The sequence below is a fragment of the Mugil cephalus genome, chromosome 10 (genome assembly GCF_022458985.1).
Source record: "Mugil cephalus isolate CIBA_MC_2020 chromosome 10, CIBA_Mcephalus_1.1, whole genome shotgun sequence".
NCBI classification, from domain to species: domain Eukaryota; kingdom Metazoa; phylum Chordata; class Actinopteri; order Mugiliformes; family Mugilidae; genus Mugil; species Mugil cephalus.
In genome coordinates this window covers 24611556-24629884 of record NC_061779.1, presented here as the reverse complement: position 1 = coordinate 24629884, position 18329 = coordinate 24611556, and the positions used below count along the sequence as shown (strand labels likewise).

General features: G+C 40.6%; 1 protein-coding gene across 2 annotated transcripts in view; it reads left to right on the top strand.

Annotated features, from left to right (window-relative positions):
- Positions 1-18329, top strand: part of LOC125014460 (plasma membrane calcium-transporting ATPase 1-like) — a 27724-nt gene extending 9395 nt beyond the window's left edge. For both annotated transcript variants that reach the window (XM_047595531.1, XM_047595530.1), the window contains exons 4-20: positions 2614-2871; positions 3253-3378; positions 4442-4618; positions 6600-6740; positions 7369-7583; positions 8504-8746; positions 10383-10624; positions 10705-10942; positions 11685-11864; positions 12224-12311; positions 12547-12653; positions 12740-12931; positions 14774-14987; positions 15597-15808; positions 15902-16009; positions 16421-16603; positions 17148-18329. In XM_047595531.1, the coding sequence (XP_047451487.1) occupies positions 2614-2871; positions 3253-3378; positions 4442-4618; positions 6600-6740; positions 7369-7583; positions 8504-8746; positions 10383-10624; positions 10705-10942; positions 11685-11864; positions 12224-12311; positions 12547-12653; positions 12740-12931; positions 14774-14987; positions 15597-15808; positions 15902-16009; positions 16421-16603; positions 17148-17540 (3317 nt within the window). In that variant the 3' untranslated portion in view covers positions 17541-18329. The remainder of the gene's footprint in view (positions 1-2613; positions 2872-3252; positions 3379-4441; positions 4619-6599; positions 6741-7368; positions 7584-8503; positions 8747-10382; positions 10625-10704; positions 10943-11684; positions 11865-12223; positions 12312-12546; positions 12654-12739; positions 12932-14773; positions 14988-15596; positions 15809-15901; positions 16010-16420; positions 16604-17147) is intronic.

Genomic DNA, 18329 nt, shown 5'->3' with positions numbered 1-18329 from the left:
GAAAGCTTTACATCTGTGCAGACTGTTTTGGTAACCTGTATTAAAAGTCTGTGTTGATGTAATAGTAGCAGTGAGGCAGTAGTAGAGCTGCCAGGCATGCTAGATATGTGTACAATCTTAAATTATTGTTTTTTCACCACAGAACAGGACAACTGTTGGATTATCCATGGCCTCTGCTGAATTACACCACTGTCTGGCTTATCTTGCCAAATAGCTTACACATTACCTCGGATTTAAGAATTAGGTTTTACTGCCTTTACAGACATCTTACATCTTCATCATAAACCTGTTTTCTTACAGGAGCTTTGTTTATGGTAAAGCAATCCGTGTCTCAAATAGCATTCATCACAACAAAAAAAGTAATTTAATTCTTGTGTTATATGTGGTACAATACAAGCCAAAAGTTTGAATATTTTTTCATTCAGTGTTTTTTCCAGTGCTGTCAAATGATTAAAAATTGTTGTTGTGGATCAGGGGTTTTCAAAGTGTGGGATAGTGAGCCTCCCCTAAGAGAACTCAAAAGCAGCCCTCTTCCCCACATCATTATTACTATTATTACTGTTACTGTTAATGCTTGTATGTGCCACGCACACTTGGTCTCTAAATTGTGGTGCTCAGTTTCAATATGACGGTGGAAATAACATGGTTGCATACTGTCGTTAACTACCACCTCTTTGCAAATAACACCTTAATTCGACTCTAACTGGATGTTTTAAGTGCATATAAACGCGTTACTCTAATTAATAACAGAATTCTCCTTATCCAACTAAGACAGATAATGCGATTAGAAATCAATTTTCTCTGACATGTATACGCCTTAATTGGACTTTTACTGTACATCGCGTGTGTGCATGCTCAACAACCGCTGCGCTGGCGTATGACCCCGGAACAAAAACATCAAAGAAAGCCGGTTGCAGAAGAAGAGGGTAAACAAAACTGGTACAAGAACCACTTGAGGGACAGCACACATGTTATCTTGCGATGCATTATGTACGAGATTAAAAAAGCTGTACTATTATCCATCTTGTTGTTGTTTGAAATGCCGGTCTGCCGCATGAACGACCCTAGTTGTTTATTATATGATGTAATAGGTCAACCAGAAAGGGGGCCTCATTAATCTGCTGAAAAGACACATATTGCCACCTGGTGTGGAGGAGGAGAACATGTTCCTGTCAGGTGTTCGATTTTCTCTGTTGCATGTAAACTGGGACAAAGACTGCATTCAGAAAGACAAATTTTGAACTTGATAAATAGGCCAAATTTTAAATAATCACGGTCATACTTCTTCCGTCTCCTCCGGCCCTCGTATGCACTGTAGTTAGCTAACCAGATGTTTATTTGTTCTCACACCAACTTGAAATAACTTCTTTTTGCCTCTTTTTATAACCAAACATTTATCCACATTAATGTTCCTCCTCTTTCAGCTGCTACCAAGATAAACTAACTTGTTGACTTTGTCCAAGAGGAGTGCTGGCTGCTTCTTCTTTAGAATGTTGCTGCAACTAAGAACAGTGGCTGCAGGAGTGGCCAAATATTTGCAAGCCAGCATTCTCTGCTTGTCTTTGCCTTGGTTTGTCTCAGGTTGGGCAACGCGTTAGCTGAAGTGCTAGCAGAATGCCCGTCTAATGTATGCTTGGTGTTAATGTGGTATTTTAAGCTGGAAGTGCTTTGCTGAAAAGAAAACTCCTACCTGCAGAGTGTGAATAACTGTAGTCGGTCGACTCTTCCATCTTGTATTTTTTTTTTTTTAAAGGAATAGGGTGGCTTTGGCTCAGTAGGTAGAGTGGGTTGTCCATGAACCGAAGGGTTAGCGGTTCGATCCCCCAAGTGTGCCATATGTCGAAGTGTCCTTGAGCAAGACACTGAACCTAAATTGGCTTTATATGGTATTTTACATTCTTCAAAGTAGTCACTTTTTGCTAATTTCTTCACAATACAACTAAGGATGAAGACATTAAAAAGGCAGGAAATTCCACAAATTCACTGTTTACTCTTCACACTCTTTATACACCTGTTAATGGAAAACCAACCTTAGGAAACTGATTGAAAGAATGTCACAAAAGCAAAAAGTGGCTTTTTGCTTTTGTGACATTCTTTCAATAGTCGGTCGACTCTTCCATCTTGTTTTTTCTTTTTTTGAAAATCAGCTGATCTTTTCACACAAGTCCTGACAGCCCACAACAACCAATCAAACAAATGAAACAAAAATATTACGCTTTTATATTTATTTAACAAGTCTGAGAAGAACAAAAGCAAGTGAACCCTTGTTTTCAGCATCTGTTGTGACCCCCCTGTGCAGCCGTAACAGTAACTAAATGTCTCCTGAGGGATTTTTAGCCTAATCCCTAAGTACAGAAAGCACTTACCCTTTGCACCATACAGACCACAATTTTCCTGAATAATCAAAAATACACAAGTTAAATATTTAATTGGGTTCTGTTTGTCTATTGCCATGACCTGTGTGAAAACACACACACACCACCACATGTATAATTTATGCTATGGATGGCTGCAATACGCCCTGTTACTTCAAAATTGCCAAAACTCCCAAAAAAAACTTCCAAACATATAGAAGAAGACTATACTGTAACGGAATTTGTTGTCTCTATTCAGACTGTGGCAAAGCAGCTGGTGGTGTGGAAGATGAGGGTGAGGCGGAGGCCGGTTGGATCGAAGGTGCTGCCATCCTCCTGTCTGTAGTGTGTGTGGTGTTGGTGACAGCCTTCAATGACTGGAGCAAGGAGAAACAGTTCCGAGGCCTCCAAAATCGCATTGAGCAGGAGCAGAAGTTCACCGTGATCCGAGGGGGTCAAATGAACCAGATCAAAATCTCAGAGATCGTCGTTGGAGACATCGCACAAGTCAAATATGGTGAGAGCTTTCCACTATTTAACAACATCTTTAAGTTTATTTGTTTACCCTGTTATGATCATATCAAAACTTTACTAGTACTATACAATAGTGCTTTGTGCTATTGTGTCTCTTCCACTCAGGACCAAGAACTAAACAAATATGATCTTGTTGATTTATTCTTTCATCAAATAGGTTATGTTTATGTTCATTCATCAAAGTAAAGTATCAAACTAAATGTTGTTTTTGTATGACAACACAGTACTGAAGGTCTGGTTCACAGTTTAGTGATTGAAACTGTCTGTACAGTTCATTTTAGTTTTCCTTGAACTGTAATGTGTCACATAATATAATGTTGATTTAGCAAAAGGACTCTACACTGTGTACGTTGGTGTTTTCCAGGTGATCTCCTCCCGGCTGACGGCATCCTGATCCAGGGCAACGATCTGAAGATTGACGAGAGCTCACTGACCGGAGAGTCAGATCATGTCAAGAAGACTCTTGACAAAGACCCCATGTTGCTGTCAGGTGCTGTCATTGCTCTTCTTCATTCACATCAAATTACAGCCAGGTTCAGTGTGACCTGTACTGTCAGTTCCTATCTGCCAATTTCTGCTGCTGATTTAGCACTGTTAAATCTGAACCATCTCTGGTTTGCACAGCTTCAGACTGAATCTCTTCTCACAGCTGTGAACTAGGACTCTAGAATTGCATCATAATTAATGGCATGACTTGCAGTGAATCAGTTAGTCAAAATGTGAAAAACATTTACAGCAGTGAAGTTGTATTAAGGAGAGTAAGCACAATGCAGCATGATCTAATATATGCTGTACGCTGTTGAGCATGGTCTGTCCGACATTACAGGGCTTTCATAAAATATTGTAAGCTGGATATACTCCTGTCGTGGCTACACTCAGTCTGACGGTGACTATACACTGTCTTTAACTACTAGTAATACATAGAGTTAGATAGAAGCAGTGTTTTTCTTAATCTTTATGGCAGTTTGCTCTGATGAGCACAGTATTTGTGAGTCATTGTGAAAAATGAACTGAAGAACTTTTTAGAGGCAGCTAATCAGAACTTACTCCAGGCTTTGGCACTTCTTGAGGGTAACTACCCACTAGGAAGCTCATACGAGAACTGTGTACTGTGAGGACCTCACTGGTCTATTCCTATGTATTTTTGTAATATTTGTTCCTTTGCTTTTAAAACCCGAAAGAGCAATTTCTTACATAGCTAACGTTATACCACCACCACATATACACTTATTTTTTACAGAAGGTTTCTCTTGTACTGGGAAAGTACCTACATGGAAATAAGAGCCAAGAAGTATTCTTTTAGTGTGAACACACATTAAGGGATACTTTCTCCAACAGTGTTGTCTGAACGTTCTTATAGATACCTGTAACTGTTTTTTTTGCTTCTTCAAGTAGGCAATCAGCTAAATTTCAAAGACTCACAGTTGTTATTTATTATGTCATTCCTTTCTGTTTCTGTCAAGAACAAGACACCAGATCAACCCATGACCAGAAGAGGTTATGGTGTGTTAGGACTTTAGGGTAAAAAGTTAAAATTCCCCTCTCTCTCTCAGGTACCCATGTGATGGAAGGCTCTGGCAAGATGTTAGTTACTGCTGTAGGTGTGAACTCTCAGACTGGAATAATTTTTACGCTGCTTGGTGCTGGTGAAGAAGGTGATGCTGATAGCGAAGAAAAGAAAGACAAGAAGAAAGAAGAGCTGAAAAACAAAGACAGGAAAAACAACAAAAGTAAGTACACATACACAGCCATACCAGTGGAAAGAAATACTGGCAGGGCCAAATGCTAGTCATCTGGGGGGATTCAGTTTCTTGCAAAGTTGTTGTGTTGAGGAGTTAAATTTAGCGTGGTGTCTCTCTTGACTTTAATTTGTGCCAAAATGGCAGATTGACAAACGTTATACAGTAAATTTAAGGTTTCTGCCTTTTAACGGTTCATTTATGGGGCAGTCCATATGTATGAGTATCTAACAGCTATTGCATGTTGCCTATTTGCAGTATAGCAGTTTACATTTGTTTTGGAATTGTATTCTTCACCATTTTAATGGGGGTGGCACAGGGTTGTGGTGGTTAGCACTGACGCCTCACAGCAAGAACCTGGATTTCAGGGTCAAATCCAGGCCGGCCGGGGCCTTTCTGTGTGAAGTGTGCATGTTCTCTCTGTGTCTCTCTTCTCCCCTGGTCGGGTTTTCTCCCACCTTCCAAAGGCATGCTCGTTATGTTAACTGGTGATTCTGAATTGACCATAGGTGTGAAGAGCATGAATGATTGTCTGCCTCTCTTGGGGGATGTTCCAGTTCAAAATTCTGACTCGGAAATTCCAACTTCCACCATTAGCCCTGTGTCCAGGGTAGCACCCTACCACTCGCCCAGGGATTGTTGGAATGAGATCCAGCCCTAAGCCCTTGAGGTTTTGACACATGAACTCTGTTAACTGGTAATGGTGAAGTTAAGTTAGTTAGCCTATTAATGGTATCAAATGACAACCTCACAAATAAAAAAAATTGGAAACTCAGAACTTAGTCATAGGGCTATCCAACTCAAAGATGTGTCTTTCCATTTGTTTAACGTTCAGAACGACATTATTATGCTTACAGTCTGTTGGTGGTCATTTCTGCAGAATGTTATCTATGAAAGGAAATTTCAGTGAACAATTAGATAAGATGTCTGCTACAACAGGAGAAAAAGAAGACAAGGAGGGTAGGCAACACTTCACTCCTGCAAGTTACTGTGTTTCACTGAATGATCCAAAGGTTGTAGTGAACAGCAACGTCTTCAGTTTGTCTGTAGTTGACTGATTCCTTCACATCTGTAAAGATCACAGTGGTTCATGGTCATAACACAAACAGAGTTTTGATTGTTTCGCTTGTCTGAATGTGGAAATGTTTGCTTAGTGAGACTAAAAACATATGTCACAACAGGAGATTCCTGTGAAGAGAATGATGTGCTGTTTTTAGCATCATGACATGAAACATGATCATCTTTGCTGTTGCTTCCTGGTGTCCATGCTGGGAACCATGTGATGCAAGTCACCTCAATTCAGCTAGCAAAATGTGGCGCTGTCTTTTACAGTGTGGTGTGTCTGCTTGTGTTTTTTTTTTTTTTTGTTGTTGTTGTTTTTTTTTTGGTTTGTTTTCTGGTCACTGGCAGGTCCTCCCGGGTCCTCTTGGTCTCTGTGGTTGTACATGGTGAATAGTACGGTCTGAGCAGCAGCAGGTGCTCCTGACTCTGTTGATGGTGATTAGAACCAAGCAGATTATCAGCCTTAAGCTCGGCAGCTGCTTTCTTCTCCTGCCTGCTGCTGCTGCCTGCCTGTCCACTAATAACCTCATTACTGAGATGGGATCAGCATGCTCAGACACACACACACACACCTGCAGATACCCCCACTCTATCACAAAGCAGTTGCTCATAGTGATTGTTACTGTGGCATGAAGAAAGAATGACTACACCATTCTTTCTGGTTAGAAGGTTTGTTAATAAATTCGTTTGGAATTCTGATTCATATATTATCCTACATGCCGCAATAAATCCACAGTGGGATTAAACCACCTACCTGTTCACACACTGCATCATGGTCCTGCTTTTTACTCTGGAAAGGTGACACTTATTTACCTAAAGACACTTGCACTGCCACTGCAAGGCCAGTGAGCGTGCAGAGGGCCAGAAAATTTGTAACACCTGAATGTTTAACTGAATTTCTTTGAACTAGGTAAAAATAAGGATGGAGGCCCTGTGGAGATGGAGCCACTCAATGAGGATGGAGAGAAGAAGAAAAAAAGCCTACCAAAGAAGGAGAAATCTGTCCTCCAGGGAAAGCTGACCAAGTTGGCTGTGCAGATTGGCAAAGCAGGTACAAACAGATAAGAATAGTGAACAACGATAATTACTGATGAAGCTCCCTGCTGGGCGAATTTAAAATAATTATACAGCTTGGTGTGTTCTGCCATAATGAAAAAATCCACTTGGCCTTATTACAAAAGTATATTGTCCACATTGGAAGGATCAAGTGATCATTTGAGTTGTACTTTCCTTTGTGCTTTCTCCTCTTGATTTAGCAATAAATTAGTCTTTAGATTAGAGTTCTAGTTCTAGTTCTAGTGATCAATATTTGGTTCTACTTTCACAAAAGGGAGTAAGAACATTTTATCACTTGAATAAATTGTATAAAATACTCCCAACGAGCCAAAATATCTATATTTTTAGGAGAGCTGTAGATGTGCCGCACCTTATAGTCTTGCAGTCGAAATGCTGCAAAGAAGAGACGTTTGTAGCTAATCTTTGATCCTTTTAATCACTGTGTTGCAGATACAAGATGACACATCACAAACTATACATACCAAACCTACAAATGTTAAAGCTATTTTTTTTTTTTTTTTTTGTTCTATGCAATACAGTTCACTTCATCTGTTGTGCTGACAATTCACTTTACAGCTGAACTTTCTGTCTTTGTCTGTCTGTCTCTGTCTATGTGTCTTCAGGTCTGTTCATGTCCGGTTTAACTGTCCTCATCCTCATCGTACGATTTGCGATTGACACCTTCTTGATTCAGGGGATCCCCTGGCATTCTCAGTGTTTCCCCATCTACGTACAGTTTATGGTCAAGTTCTTCATCATTGGTGTGACAGTACTTGTGGTGGCTGTGCCTGAAGGTCTTCCTCTGGCTGTCACTATCTCTCTGGCATATTCTGTCAAGGTCAGTTTGTATATAGCATTATATATAGCAGTATATATATAGCAGTCTGTTAACCTGAACACTGTATGTATATAGACTTCGACTTACACTTAGACAGACTTTAATAATCCACGAGGGAAATGACTTTGTCAACATAGCTTCATTGCACATAAAACTAAATAACACAAAAAACACAAGAAAGATAAAACAAATGAGATCAAATTAAATAAAAATAAAAATAAAGAATGTAATCAAAAAATTAACAGAACTAGCATTAGACCTATATACAAGTTGGCAAAAACAGTGTCCGAGGCGTTCAGCCGTTTGACCAGTTGCATAGCAACAGCGGCATCGTGTCAAATGGCGTCTCCTTGAACTTGTGAGGGAGGGATGTAAACTCATGGAGTGTGTCCGCCCGTAGAGTTTGAATCCGGGCACAGATGTACTGTGGTCCTATGAACCAGATCTCCAAAGCTCTTCTCATGACACACTCCCTGTGGGTCCCATCAAGCGCACACAGTCCATCAATCCTGCTGCCAAAGACCTCACGATCCCCTTGAGCATTTATATACCTAAAGTAATTATATGTCAACTCTGAAAGGGTGAACACTTGTAATTGTATGATTGTATCTGTTGTTTGATAGATTATGTATCTGGTATATATAAAACTGGCATATTTTCACTGCCATAGAATGTTGAATAATTGCGCACACTATAGCTGTATAACAGTATATTTTTCTTTGTAGTTTTGTCATTCAGTGAGAGTGCAGTTTTTACACTTCCCCTTCTCGATTAGTGGGTGCTGTAACCTGTGCCTGAGCTGTGTGACAATGCTTAATCACAAAGTTCACTAAATACTAAATAGATTATTAGATACATACCTTAGTAAATTCAAGACAGAATACTCAGCCACATGTAATGCTGCTCTCTTCTTTTGTCAGAAAATGATGAAAGACAATAACCTGGTCCGTCACCTGGATGCCTGTGAGACCATGGGCAATGCCACAGCCATATGCTCTGATAAGACAGGCACACTGACCATGAACCGCATGGCGGTGGTGCAGGCCTATGTTGCAGGACGCTACTACAAAAAGGTGCCAGACCCGGACCTTATCCCTGCCAAGATCCTGGACCTGCTAGTCCTCGGCATCGGAGTCAACTGCGCCTACACCACCAAGATTATGGTAAGATGTAAAAATAGCTGTCCATTCGGGAAGCTCTTTGAGTTAAGCATTTAGCTGAGAGGGCAGGTTGGTTTGGACAGCTGCCACAGTAGCTCAGGACTCATCTGATCACTGTCTCCTTGATCCACTACAAACAGAAAAACAGGTTCAAATAAAAAAGCCGCTAAGATTTTTAAGCCATTTACTTTTTGTCAGTTCTGTGCTGAGACTGTTGCTAGAAATAATTTTCATTTTTATTAGTTGGTCAAAATTATTTTTTGGTTTGAATGATCAACTGTTTAATCTACGGTATAATGTCACTTATCAGATCTAAGGAGCCATGACCAGATAAATAGAAAAAAAATACAAAACAGTAGTGCCACACAAAATTCTCAGACCTGCCTTTTTCTGTAGTTTCATTTCCCACTGAGAATTCTCAGACTATAAAGAATCACTAGCATATTTTGTTTGTGTCTAAATCCCAAAATATTACATTTATTCATGCACATTACAAGACTAGTCGTACAAACCTTCAAACTGCTTTTTTAGGTTGAGACTGTATTTTAGTAAATTGGATTGATGAGGAACAGTTATTTTACTGTTTTCATAAACTCAACCCAAACTACACTAACATAAATTGAGGTGAGGTATGTCACAAAAGGCAGACAGAGCCCAAAGGAAACAAAGGGCAGGATCTTGTTTGAAGACTGAAGGGATATTGTTTCAATGTAGCTCCATTTTCAGTATTAATTCTTGATTCATTTAAAGTACCTAATTTGTTAATAAAAAATCTAACTTGTACATTGATTTAAATGGGACATGAAACACTTAATGTGATTATGATAATTTAAGAAGGTCTCTCATACTGAAGAAAAGATTATGGCGCCGCCATTGCTGTTTTATCGCTGGACGTTACATCATTGGAGTGATTGGCTCAACTTGTGGTCACACTGAGCTACTACATTACAAAACCAATTACAGGAGACATGTTTTGCATTGCTCCTGGATGTTCACATGAGTTTGAAGTTAAAGACTGGGAGAAATGTGTTAATTTCCATCATTTGCCACTGACGCAACCACCTGTTCTCCAACGTTGGCTAGCAGCAAGAATGAACATTCGAATCATAAGGAGGTTTTAAGTAGAGTTTCAAAATGCAAAATGAAGAAATGGGAGGCAATCTGAAAACAACAATTGCCTGTTTAAATTTGAACAAGCAATTTATTGAAAACAGTCATTTTAACTGACATAGGCCCTAACCCATTTTTAACTTCTTAATATTATAAGAATGCTGATGAAAAGCCGACGTTCTTTAAAACGGTAGATTTTTTACAATGTTTTATTTGGGTTTTATGTTTAAAATATTTACACATATGCTATGTTAGTGTCTATTTGTTTCAGTTTGTTTCATGTCCTCTTTAATACTGGTGTGATTGAGGACGTGTGTGTGCCTGCTGTGTGCGTGCGTGTATGTATGTACTGTATGTGTTGTGTGTATGTGTGATTGTTAATGTGTCTTGTTGTAATGTTTTATATTTCTTGTTTTTGTTTTGTTTGTTGTTGTTTTTTATGTAAAGCACTTGTTGGTTGTTTTTTAGTATGAAAAATGCTATAGAAATAAATAAAGTTTGAACATTCCCCTGCTACTGCTTCCTGTAGCCTCCGGAGAAGGAAGGTGGGCTGCCTCGGCAGGTGGGAAACAAGACTGAATGTGCCTTACTGGGACTCACCCTCAACTTACGCCGAGACTACCAGACCATCCGCAACGAAATCCCAGAAGAGAAATTATTCAAGGTGTACACCTTCAATTCTGTGAGGAAATCTATGAGCACTGTGCTAAAAAACCATGATGGCAGTTACCGAATGTTCAGCAAGGGAGCGTCCGAGATTCTGCTCAGGAAGTACGTTTACTGTTTCTGCTCACATAGCTCTGTTTTGCTCAGGTACATGATGGTCACACAGTGCTTTTGTGTGGTTCCAGGTGCTGTAAAATCTTGACGGCCAGCGGTGAGGCCAAAGTCTTCAAACCACGGGACCGCGATGAGCTGGTGAACAAGGTAGTTGAGCCAATGGCATCAGAAGGACTGAGGACGATCTGTCTCGCCTACAGAGAATTTCCTGCTACTGATGGGGAACCTGACTGGGACAACGAGGCCCAGATTCTTACTGGCCTCACATGCATCGCTGTGGTTGGCATTGAAGACCCAGTACGACCTGAGGTATGCTTTGCTGCTCAACTCACCCGCTTCCCAAATCTTTACACAGGGGGACACAATGACACAACCTGCTAATCACAGTATCAATGTTTGTACAGAAACACATTACCCTTGGTGGTACAGTATTGTGGGATGAAAGCTATTCTTCTTCATCTTACGCACAAATGTTAGGAGGACTGGCTACAGTAAAACCACTATTTGTTGTCCCCACTAAATCAGAATTTGTTGTCAGACACCACATTACACCCTCAGAAGGCTCTGAGTCACAATATAAGCAAGGTGGTCATAATTTTATGTGTGATTGGTGTAAGAGTGTGAAGGTGATCAGGGATCATCATCAGTTTTTGTACGTCAGGCCCAACTTGAGACTTGGGCAGAATACTGGACCAGGGAAACTGCAGACCAATGAGTACGGTCAGGGATGGTAGTTAATGATGGTCAACTGACACATTTAAGGCAGACAACAGGCAGGAGGTTCAGAAATAAAGACTGAGGTATCCACAGAAACTTAGAAGTATGTATATATATATATATATATATGTAAGACAAGTATAGAGAGGACTCTGCACAGCTAGTGAGGCTTTGCTCAGACTCCATTCCTGCAAATAAGCACACACTAGAAATGGGTGGGAGAGTGGCTGAAGATGAGAAGGAAGGGAGAAGCAGAGGGTTTTACGTCAAGAGGGGTTCATGAACCTCAACATGCATCACACTCTTTTCTTTTTAATTCTGTTGTTGCCATCAGGTACCAGAGGCCATCAGAAAGTGTCAGCGAGCTGGGATCACTGTCCGTATGGTGACTGGAGACAACATTAATACTGCCCGAGCCATCGCTATCAAGTGTGGCATCCTTCAACCTGGAGACGACTTCCTGTGTATGGAGGGAAAAGAGTTCAACCGACGGATTCGCAATGAGCTGGGAGAGGTCAGGCACATGAGACAGTTGATCACTGCAAAACCAAAACCAAAACACATGTACATCATTCTGCACAGTGACACACAAATATAACAGACAATTCATGATATGAATGATACAATGTAAGGAGGCTGAAATCTACACATCAGTGTCATTGTTTGGCAAGAGGGCGGAGAAAGGTTGATAGATATTTATTTTTGAAAGGTTTCATTTTTGTGACACAGTAGCCAACACTGCTCTGACCCACTGAATCACAATCAACAGAGTCAGTGTTTCAGTGGAGATAGTTTCAAACGTAAAACCTATTAATTTGAATTAATGTTTTGCAACTGAATTGACATACTTGTGTCTCTTCTCTTTCCCTGCAGATTGAGCAGGAGCGTATTGATAAGATCTGGCCCAAGCTGAGAGTACTTGCCAGATCATCTCCAACGGACAAACACACACTCGTAAAAGGTTAGAGATGCTTCGACCTGGTCAGAAAAATGGGTTGATGTAGGTTATTGATGACATTTATGTAATTTCAGCTCAGTATGACAGTGCCTGCTTGCTTGTTTATGGATTTGCTGGTTTCTCTCCTCTGCTCTGTTCCACTTTACCGCTGTGTGTCAGTTCTAGTAAGGACACACCTTAGGCCCTCATTAAGACTCTTAAGTGTGTCTCAACTGTTTATCTTTTGTTGTCATGCCAGGGATTATTGACAGCACTGTGCTGGAGCAGAGTCAGGTTGTCGCCGTAACAGGAGATGGAACAAATGATGGTCCTGCCCTCAAGAAAGCAGACGTTGGCTTTGCCATGGTAATGACTGTCCCTGATGTGATCAAATGTATTTAGTTACAGTTTGTTAAGAAGTGTTTGAATAACCTGCATAACGTGATCTGCAGGGAATCGCAGGCACAGATGTAGCAAAGGAGGCATCTGACATCATCCTGACAGACGATAATTTCACCAGCATTGTTAAGGCTGTTATGTGGGGGAGGAACGTCTATGACAGCATCTCTAAGTTTTTGCAGTTCCAGCTCACTGTCAACGTGGTTGCTGTCACCGTGGCCTTCACTGGAGCTTGCATCACTCAGGTCAGAGCCCTCTATAAACCTTTGCTGACTACATAGGGGCTGAACAAAATAGCTTTAACCCCTGGTTGTATAATATTCAGGTCCAACCCACCACTCACCAGTTCTAGTCCAGTCAGTTACAGTCTTGTTGAAGGAGGTAAGCCCAGTTTTGGGCATTGTTTGAGACAGGGTCTTACTGACTAATGACTCTGTTTTAGTGAGTAATACGCATTACTATTTCAAAGCCTGTAATCAGATTAAAGTTACTTATCCAAGTGCGTTACCATTTTTCACATTTATGATTTTTGGTTTCTTCTTGCATCTCGGGGAGTGACGTCACATATGCGACACGTCACGTTTTTAGCATGAGGACAACTCCCGTGTAATAACACACAGACATAAACATAAACAACCGAAGGGTCACAGGTTCACCTTGCCAACAGAAGAAAAACAAACAAACAAACAAAAAAAATCTCTGAGTCAAGATGTATGTTGTATAGGAATTTTCTATTGCTGCTGAATGTAACTAATAAAGTAACTTGTGATCTAACTTAGTTACTTTTTAAAGGAGTAATCAGTAATCATTATTTTGAAGGTAACTGTGGAAACGCTAGTTGAGGTAGCCCTAGTTAGCTTGTGGTTCAAAACCTTGTGGTTCAGTGTTTTGCTTCAGTACATTCTGGCTCTCAAAGCCACTGATGTCATAGATGTCCAGATGGCAGTTTACAAAGATTAGGTGCATCATTAACATAGATTAGAAATAACAAGGGTCCCAGAACGGGGTCTTGAACTACATATTTGTCTCTTATATTAAAAATGTATTTTTCAAAGGTGTACAATAGGAGTGTAACTATTCGTTTCAACAACGATTCAATTCGAATCACGATTTGTGGTTGCCGATATGATTCAAGGACAATTTTGGTTCATTTAGAACGATACGATACGAAATCATTCAGTGACTTGAAATCGATTCAGTAACTTTTTAGTCAAAAATTAAACCAGTGTGACTGAAATAAATACCTACTCAGTGTTTCCTCTATATTCATTTAGGAGTGGTGGGCCGCCAACAGATTACTATCTTGCTCAGTATCTACTCTTTTTAAACTCTCACTTTTTAAACTTCCTCAAGTGACTCAATCCACTGGACAGCGCTCGGTTTATCAATAAAGATCCAGGTTATTATGGCCCAGAAGTTTAACACCACGTCTGTTTCTGTTTATTATCGCCTCTTTTGAGCGCTGACGTTCTCACTACACGCTGGTCTGTTGAAAATATCACATGATGGTGGCACATTAAATTATCCAACGTTTCATCGAGTTGTTTTCTTTTGCTCAGGTCACTGTGTTACTGGTGCAATTGATGTTAGCCATAAGCTAACGTTTGTCCAGTTTTACTGTGTTTCTCAAGTAAATACTCAAAGCGGATCCTCCGACATGCGTTATTTCCTAGTATCGATACAATTGATCGATTACATTTTAAAACGATATTAGACTGATGTATGTCGTCTGGAAGACCCACTTGCTGAGCACAAATCGATGTAGCTGGATCGTAGGAAAATAAATCGATTCATCAATGTAGTGGTTGAATCGTTACACCCCTAGTGTACAAGCTTAGGTCCAGACAAACAACATTAGTGATAACTTAAAAAATGTGAGCTCTAAATTTCATTCAAAGTTAATTATAGCCTACTTTTATATCTAACCCAGCATTTTAAATTCTGTTTGTTAATGTTTGCGTGCTGGTGTCTGGCTACGTGCCTGTTTTTGAACAAATGTAACATATTCCCTGTTGACAAAAACAGGTTTGTGGTTTCTCTGTTGACAAACATGAACTGTAGATGTGTGCATGTGTGTGTGTTTCCAGGACTCTCCTCTGAAAGCTGTGCAGATGTTATGGGTCAACCTCATTATGGACACCTTTGCCTCACTAGCCCTTGCCACTGAGCCACCAACTGAGGCTCTGCTGCTGAGGAACCCATACGGCCGTATGAAGCCACTCATTTCCCGCACTATGATGAAGAACATTCTGGGTCATGCTGTCTACCAATTGACCATAATCTTCGTCCTACTCTTCCTTGGTTAGTGAATGCACCACAGCATTGTGCCTTAAAAAAGACTTCATTGTGTATGTTAATTATACAATATACAGTATTTGATGGACTGGAGTTGCTTTCCATTGAGATGGAGATAATTGTGTGGTGATGTCATTTGTACATTGCAGTTACAGAAAAGTATAGACTAGAGACATCCCATGAAAAGCAGTGACCACAGCCTCTCTACATATCTTATACTAAAATAATACAATCTGCTCTCCACTCTTCTACATATTTGCTTATTTCTTTCAGCTACGTATACCTAATACCTGTGTGTATGTGATACTTGTATGTCTTGGTTTTCTTAGCTTTAAGCCGTGGTGTCTTGCTTTGGCTAAATGGTAATCAAATTCCTTTTAAGTTTAATCATAGTCAATGAATCGATAAACTGTTTCCCAGCCTAAAATTTAGGAGATTTAAACAGATTTTCTGCTTAGATTAAGCGTCAAAATATGTAAATACTGTTAAACAATCCCTAAAAAAAACTGTGAGTTTGTGCAGGAAGCATCTAAAGGTACTGCAGTGCAGTAGTTAATCATCTTTTTTTGTCTTAAATCCCGATATTAATGCATCAGTTCCATCACCCTTTCACAGGTGAGAAGATTTTAGACATCGACAGTGGCAGAGACGCACCCCTCCACGCCCCGCCATCCGAGCACTACACCATCGTGTTCAACACATTTGTTCTGATGCAAATCTTTAACGAACTCAATGCTCGCAAGATCCACGGAGAGAGGAACATCTTTGAGGGTGTCTTCAAGAACCCCATCTTCTGCACTATCATCCTGGGAACATTACTCACACAGGTCACCTTTGAGCAGAGAAGAAGTTGTAACATCAGCCTGACATTGTTGAAAGATTGTTAATCTTTATAATGTTGTCTCTCTGTCTCCCTATAGTTCATAATCGTGCAGTTTGGTGGTAAACCGTTTAGCTGTGTGAGTCTGAACGTGGAGCAGTGGCTGTGGTGTATCCTAATGGGCCTTGGCAGTCTGTTGTGGGGACAGGTGAGACACTTTACTACGAGATCAACTTTATTGTGAGAGCAGTTATAACATTATGGGAGAGGAATGCCTACAAAGTTAGTAGCTTAAACCCCAATGAGACCGTGTGCGACCAGTTTGTGCTTAAACAGGGATCCGCCATAGTCACTGGAACTTGGCCTTATGGGTGGAGCAAAATCCCGCCTGTGAGATACGTGATAAATATTCCAACAGCTGTGTTACATTGCTTTAACAGTGGTCACGGAGCAAAGGATTTATCTGTTAGCAATGATGTTGTGAATGCTATTAATCTGTAAAATGAGAAATAATGACCAACTTCATCATCGATAGCCAGCAAACCTTCAGGTCATTTTAGGAACATTTTCAGGTCAAGGAGGTGACATTGACACAGATGTATTATTTGTCCCCTCTCAGCTGGTGTCCAGTATCCCCACTAGCTGGCTGAAGTTCCTGAAAACAGCAGGTCATGGCACACAGCGAGAGGAGATCCCTGAGGATGAACTGGAGAATGAGCAGGATGAGATTGACCATGCTGAGATGGAGCTGAGGAGGGGCCAGGTGCTCTGGTGCCGTGGCCTCAATCGCATCCACACTCAGGTATGGTTTCATTCTTAAAAGAAAATTCCACCTGGTGCTATTCTTATAATATGTCCAGTCTGATTATGGATGTCAGCTGTCATCTGATGACTTAACCTCGTAGGGTGCAGCTCAACTTTCAGAGCTAGTATTAGTTTGCTTGCCCACTGGGTATGATCTGGCTAACCAAATACAACCTGAAATTTTACCTAAGTGCTACTGACTCTCTTGACTGGTTCAGAAACAAGGTCCATACACAGCCTGGAAACACCAAAACCAGAAAGCTTCTGGTACCCAACTCTCCATTTCCTACAGATTCTGTACATTACATGTTAACAGCTGATCTTCGGAATGAGAAAAAGTCTCCATGTAAACCCAACTAGTGTGTGCTCATGCTATTGTCAGTTATCGGTTATTTCACTGCAGTGGTTGAGGTGGAATCAAAGATAGTAGATGTGGAATTGGGTTGTCAGACCAATGAATGGTAGAGTCTCACGCTCAGAAAAACACCAGAATCTTCCTGCGACACAGCTCCCACACTGACAGTTTCCCTCTCATCTTTCAGATCCGTGTGGTGAATGCCTTCAGAGACAGCGTGTCTCCCTACGAAGGTCTGGAAACACCTGAGTCTCGCAGTTCCATCCACAATTTCATGAGCCACCCTGAGTTCCGCATTGAGGACTCAGAAACTCAAATCCCCCTGATCGATGAAAACGAGAGTGAAGACGATCCCCCCACCAAGCGAAACTCCGTCAACATCCCGCCGCCGCTGACTGGACTGTCTGCCCTGACTGCCCAGATAACTGCCCCATTCTCACCCAATGCCAACAACAACGCATTGGAGCGCATCGTCCCACTGCATAAGGACGCCTCCAGGTCTGGTCTGATCCCACCCAACTCAGCGGGGCTGCCGCCCTGTCCGGGCAGCCCCCTGCACAGCCTAGAAACATCCCTGTGAAGCCCCACTTTATTCATACAGAGATGTGTGTTTGTAGACAGAAAGTTTAAATTAAATGTTTAATGTTCTAGTATATTTTTAAGAAAATGTTTTAGAGTGTTGTGTAAAACAAATATGTAAAACCAAAAGTTATTAAAGTTAAAAAACACTTTCCGGAGCAGGATGTTTGTGACGCAGTCTCACATCAGACAGAAGAAGAAATGTTGCTATGTGATGTTAAAGACATCGTCTGCTACAGACAACAAATGAGTAACTATCCTTGATGAAGAACTCACTACGTTATGGTACCTTCCAGTTTGAAGCTTTACCTCACCCAAACTTCCTAACAGCTCCACAGGCAGCTGTCACCCTGCAGGATACTCAGGTGCTGTCTGAAATCATCCATGCTTTAATATTGAAGGATCAGACAAGAAATCAATAATATTATCCAAATTATATATTGTTACAGGGATGCCAGATGTCTCCTTATTAAGCTTTCTGGATTAGTTTCCAGAGAGGAAAGGCGCCTTTTTTTTAGTTTCTTTTCTTCTTTTTTCTTTTTTTTCAATCAAAGTAAGACTTTAAGTCTTGCTGAAAGTCTAATAAGTATTGGCCATCTACTTTGTGTTGGATGTAGACAGCAGACTTCTGACTTTGGAATTTAGACAGAAACACAGGAGAATAAAAGGAAACGACCACGGTAAATGTCAGTTTTTCAAAAAAATGTTTTTTTGTTTTTTTTTGTCTGTGTAATTACAATTAAAATGTTAAAATAAAGTCAAATTACAAGTTGTAATATTTTGAAATATA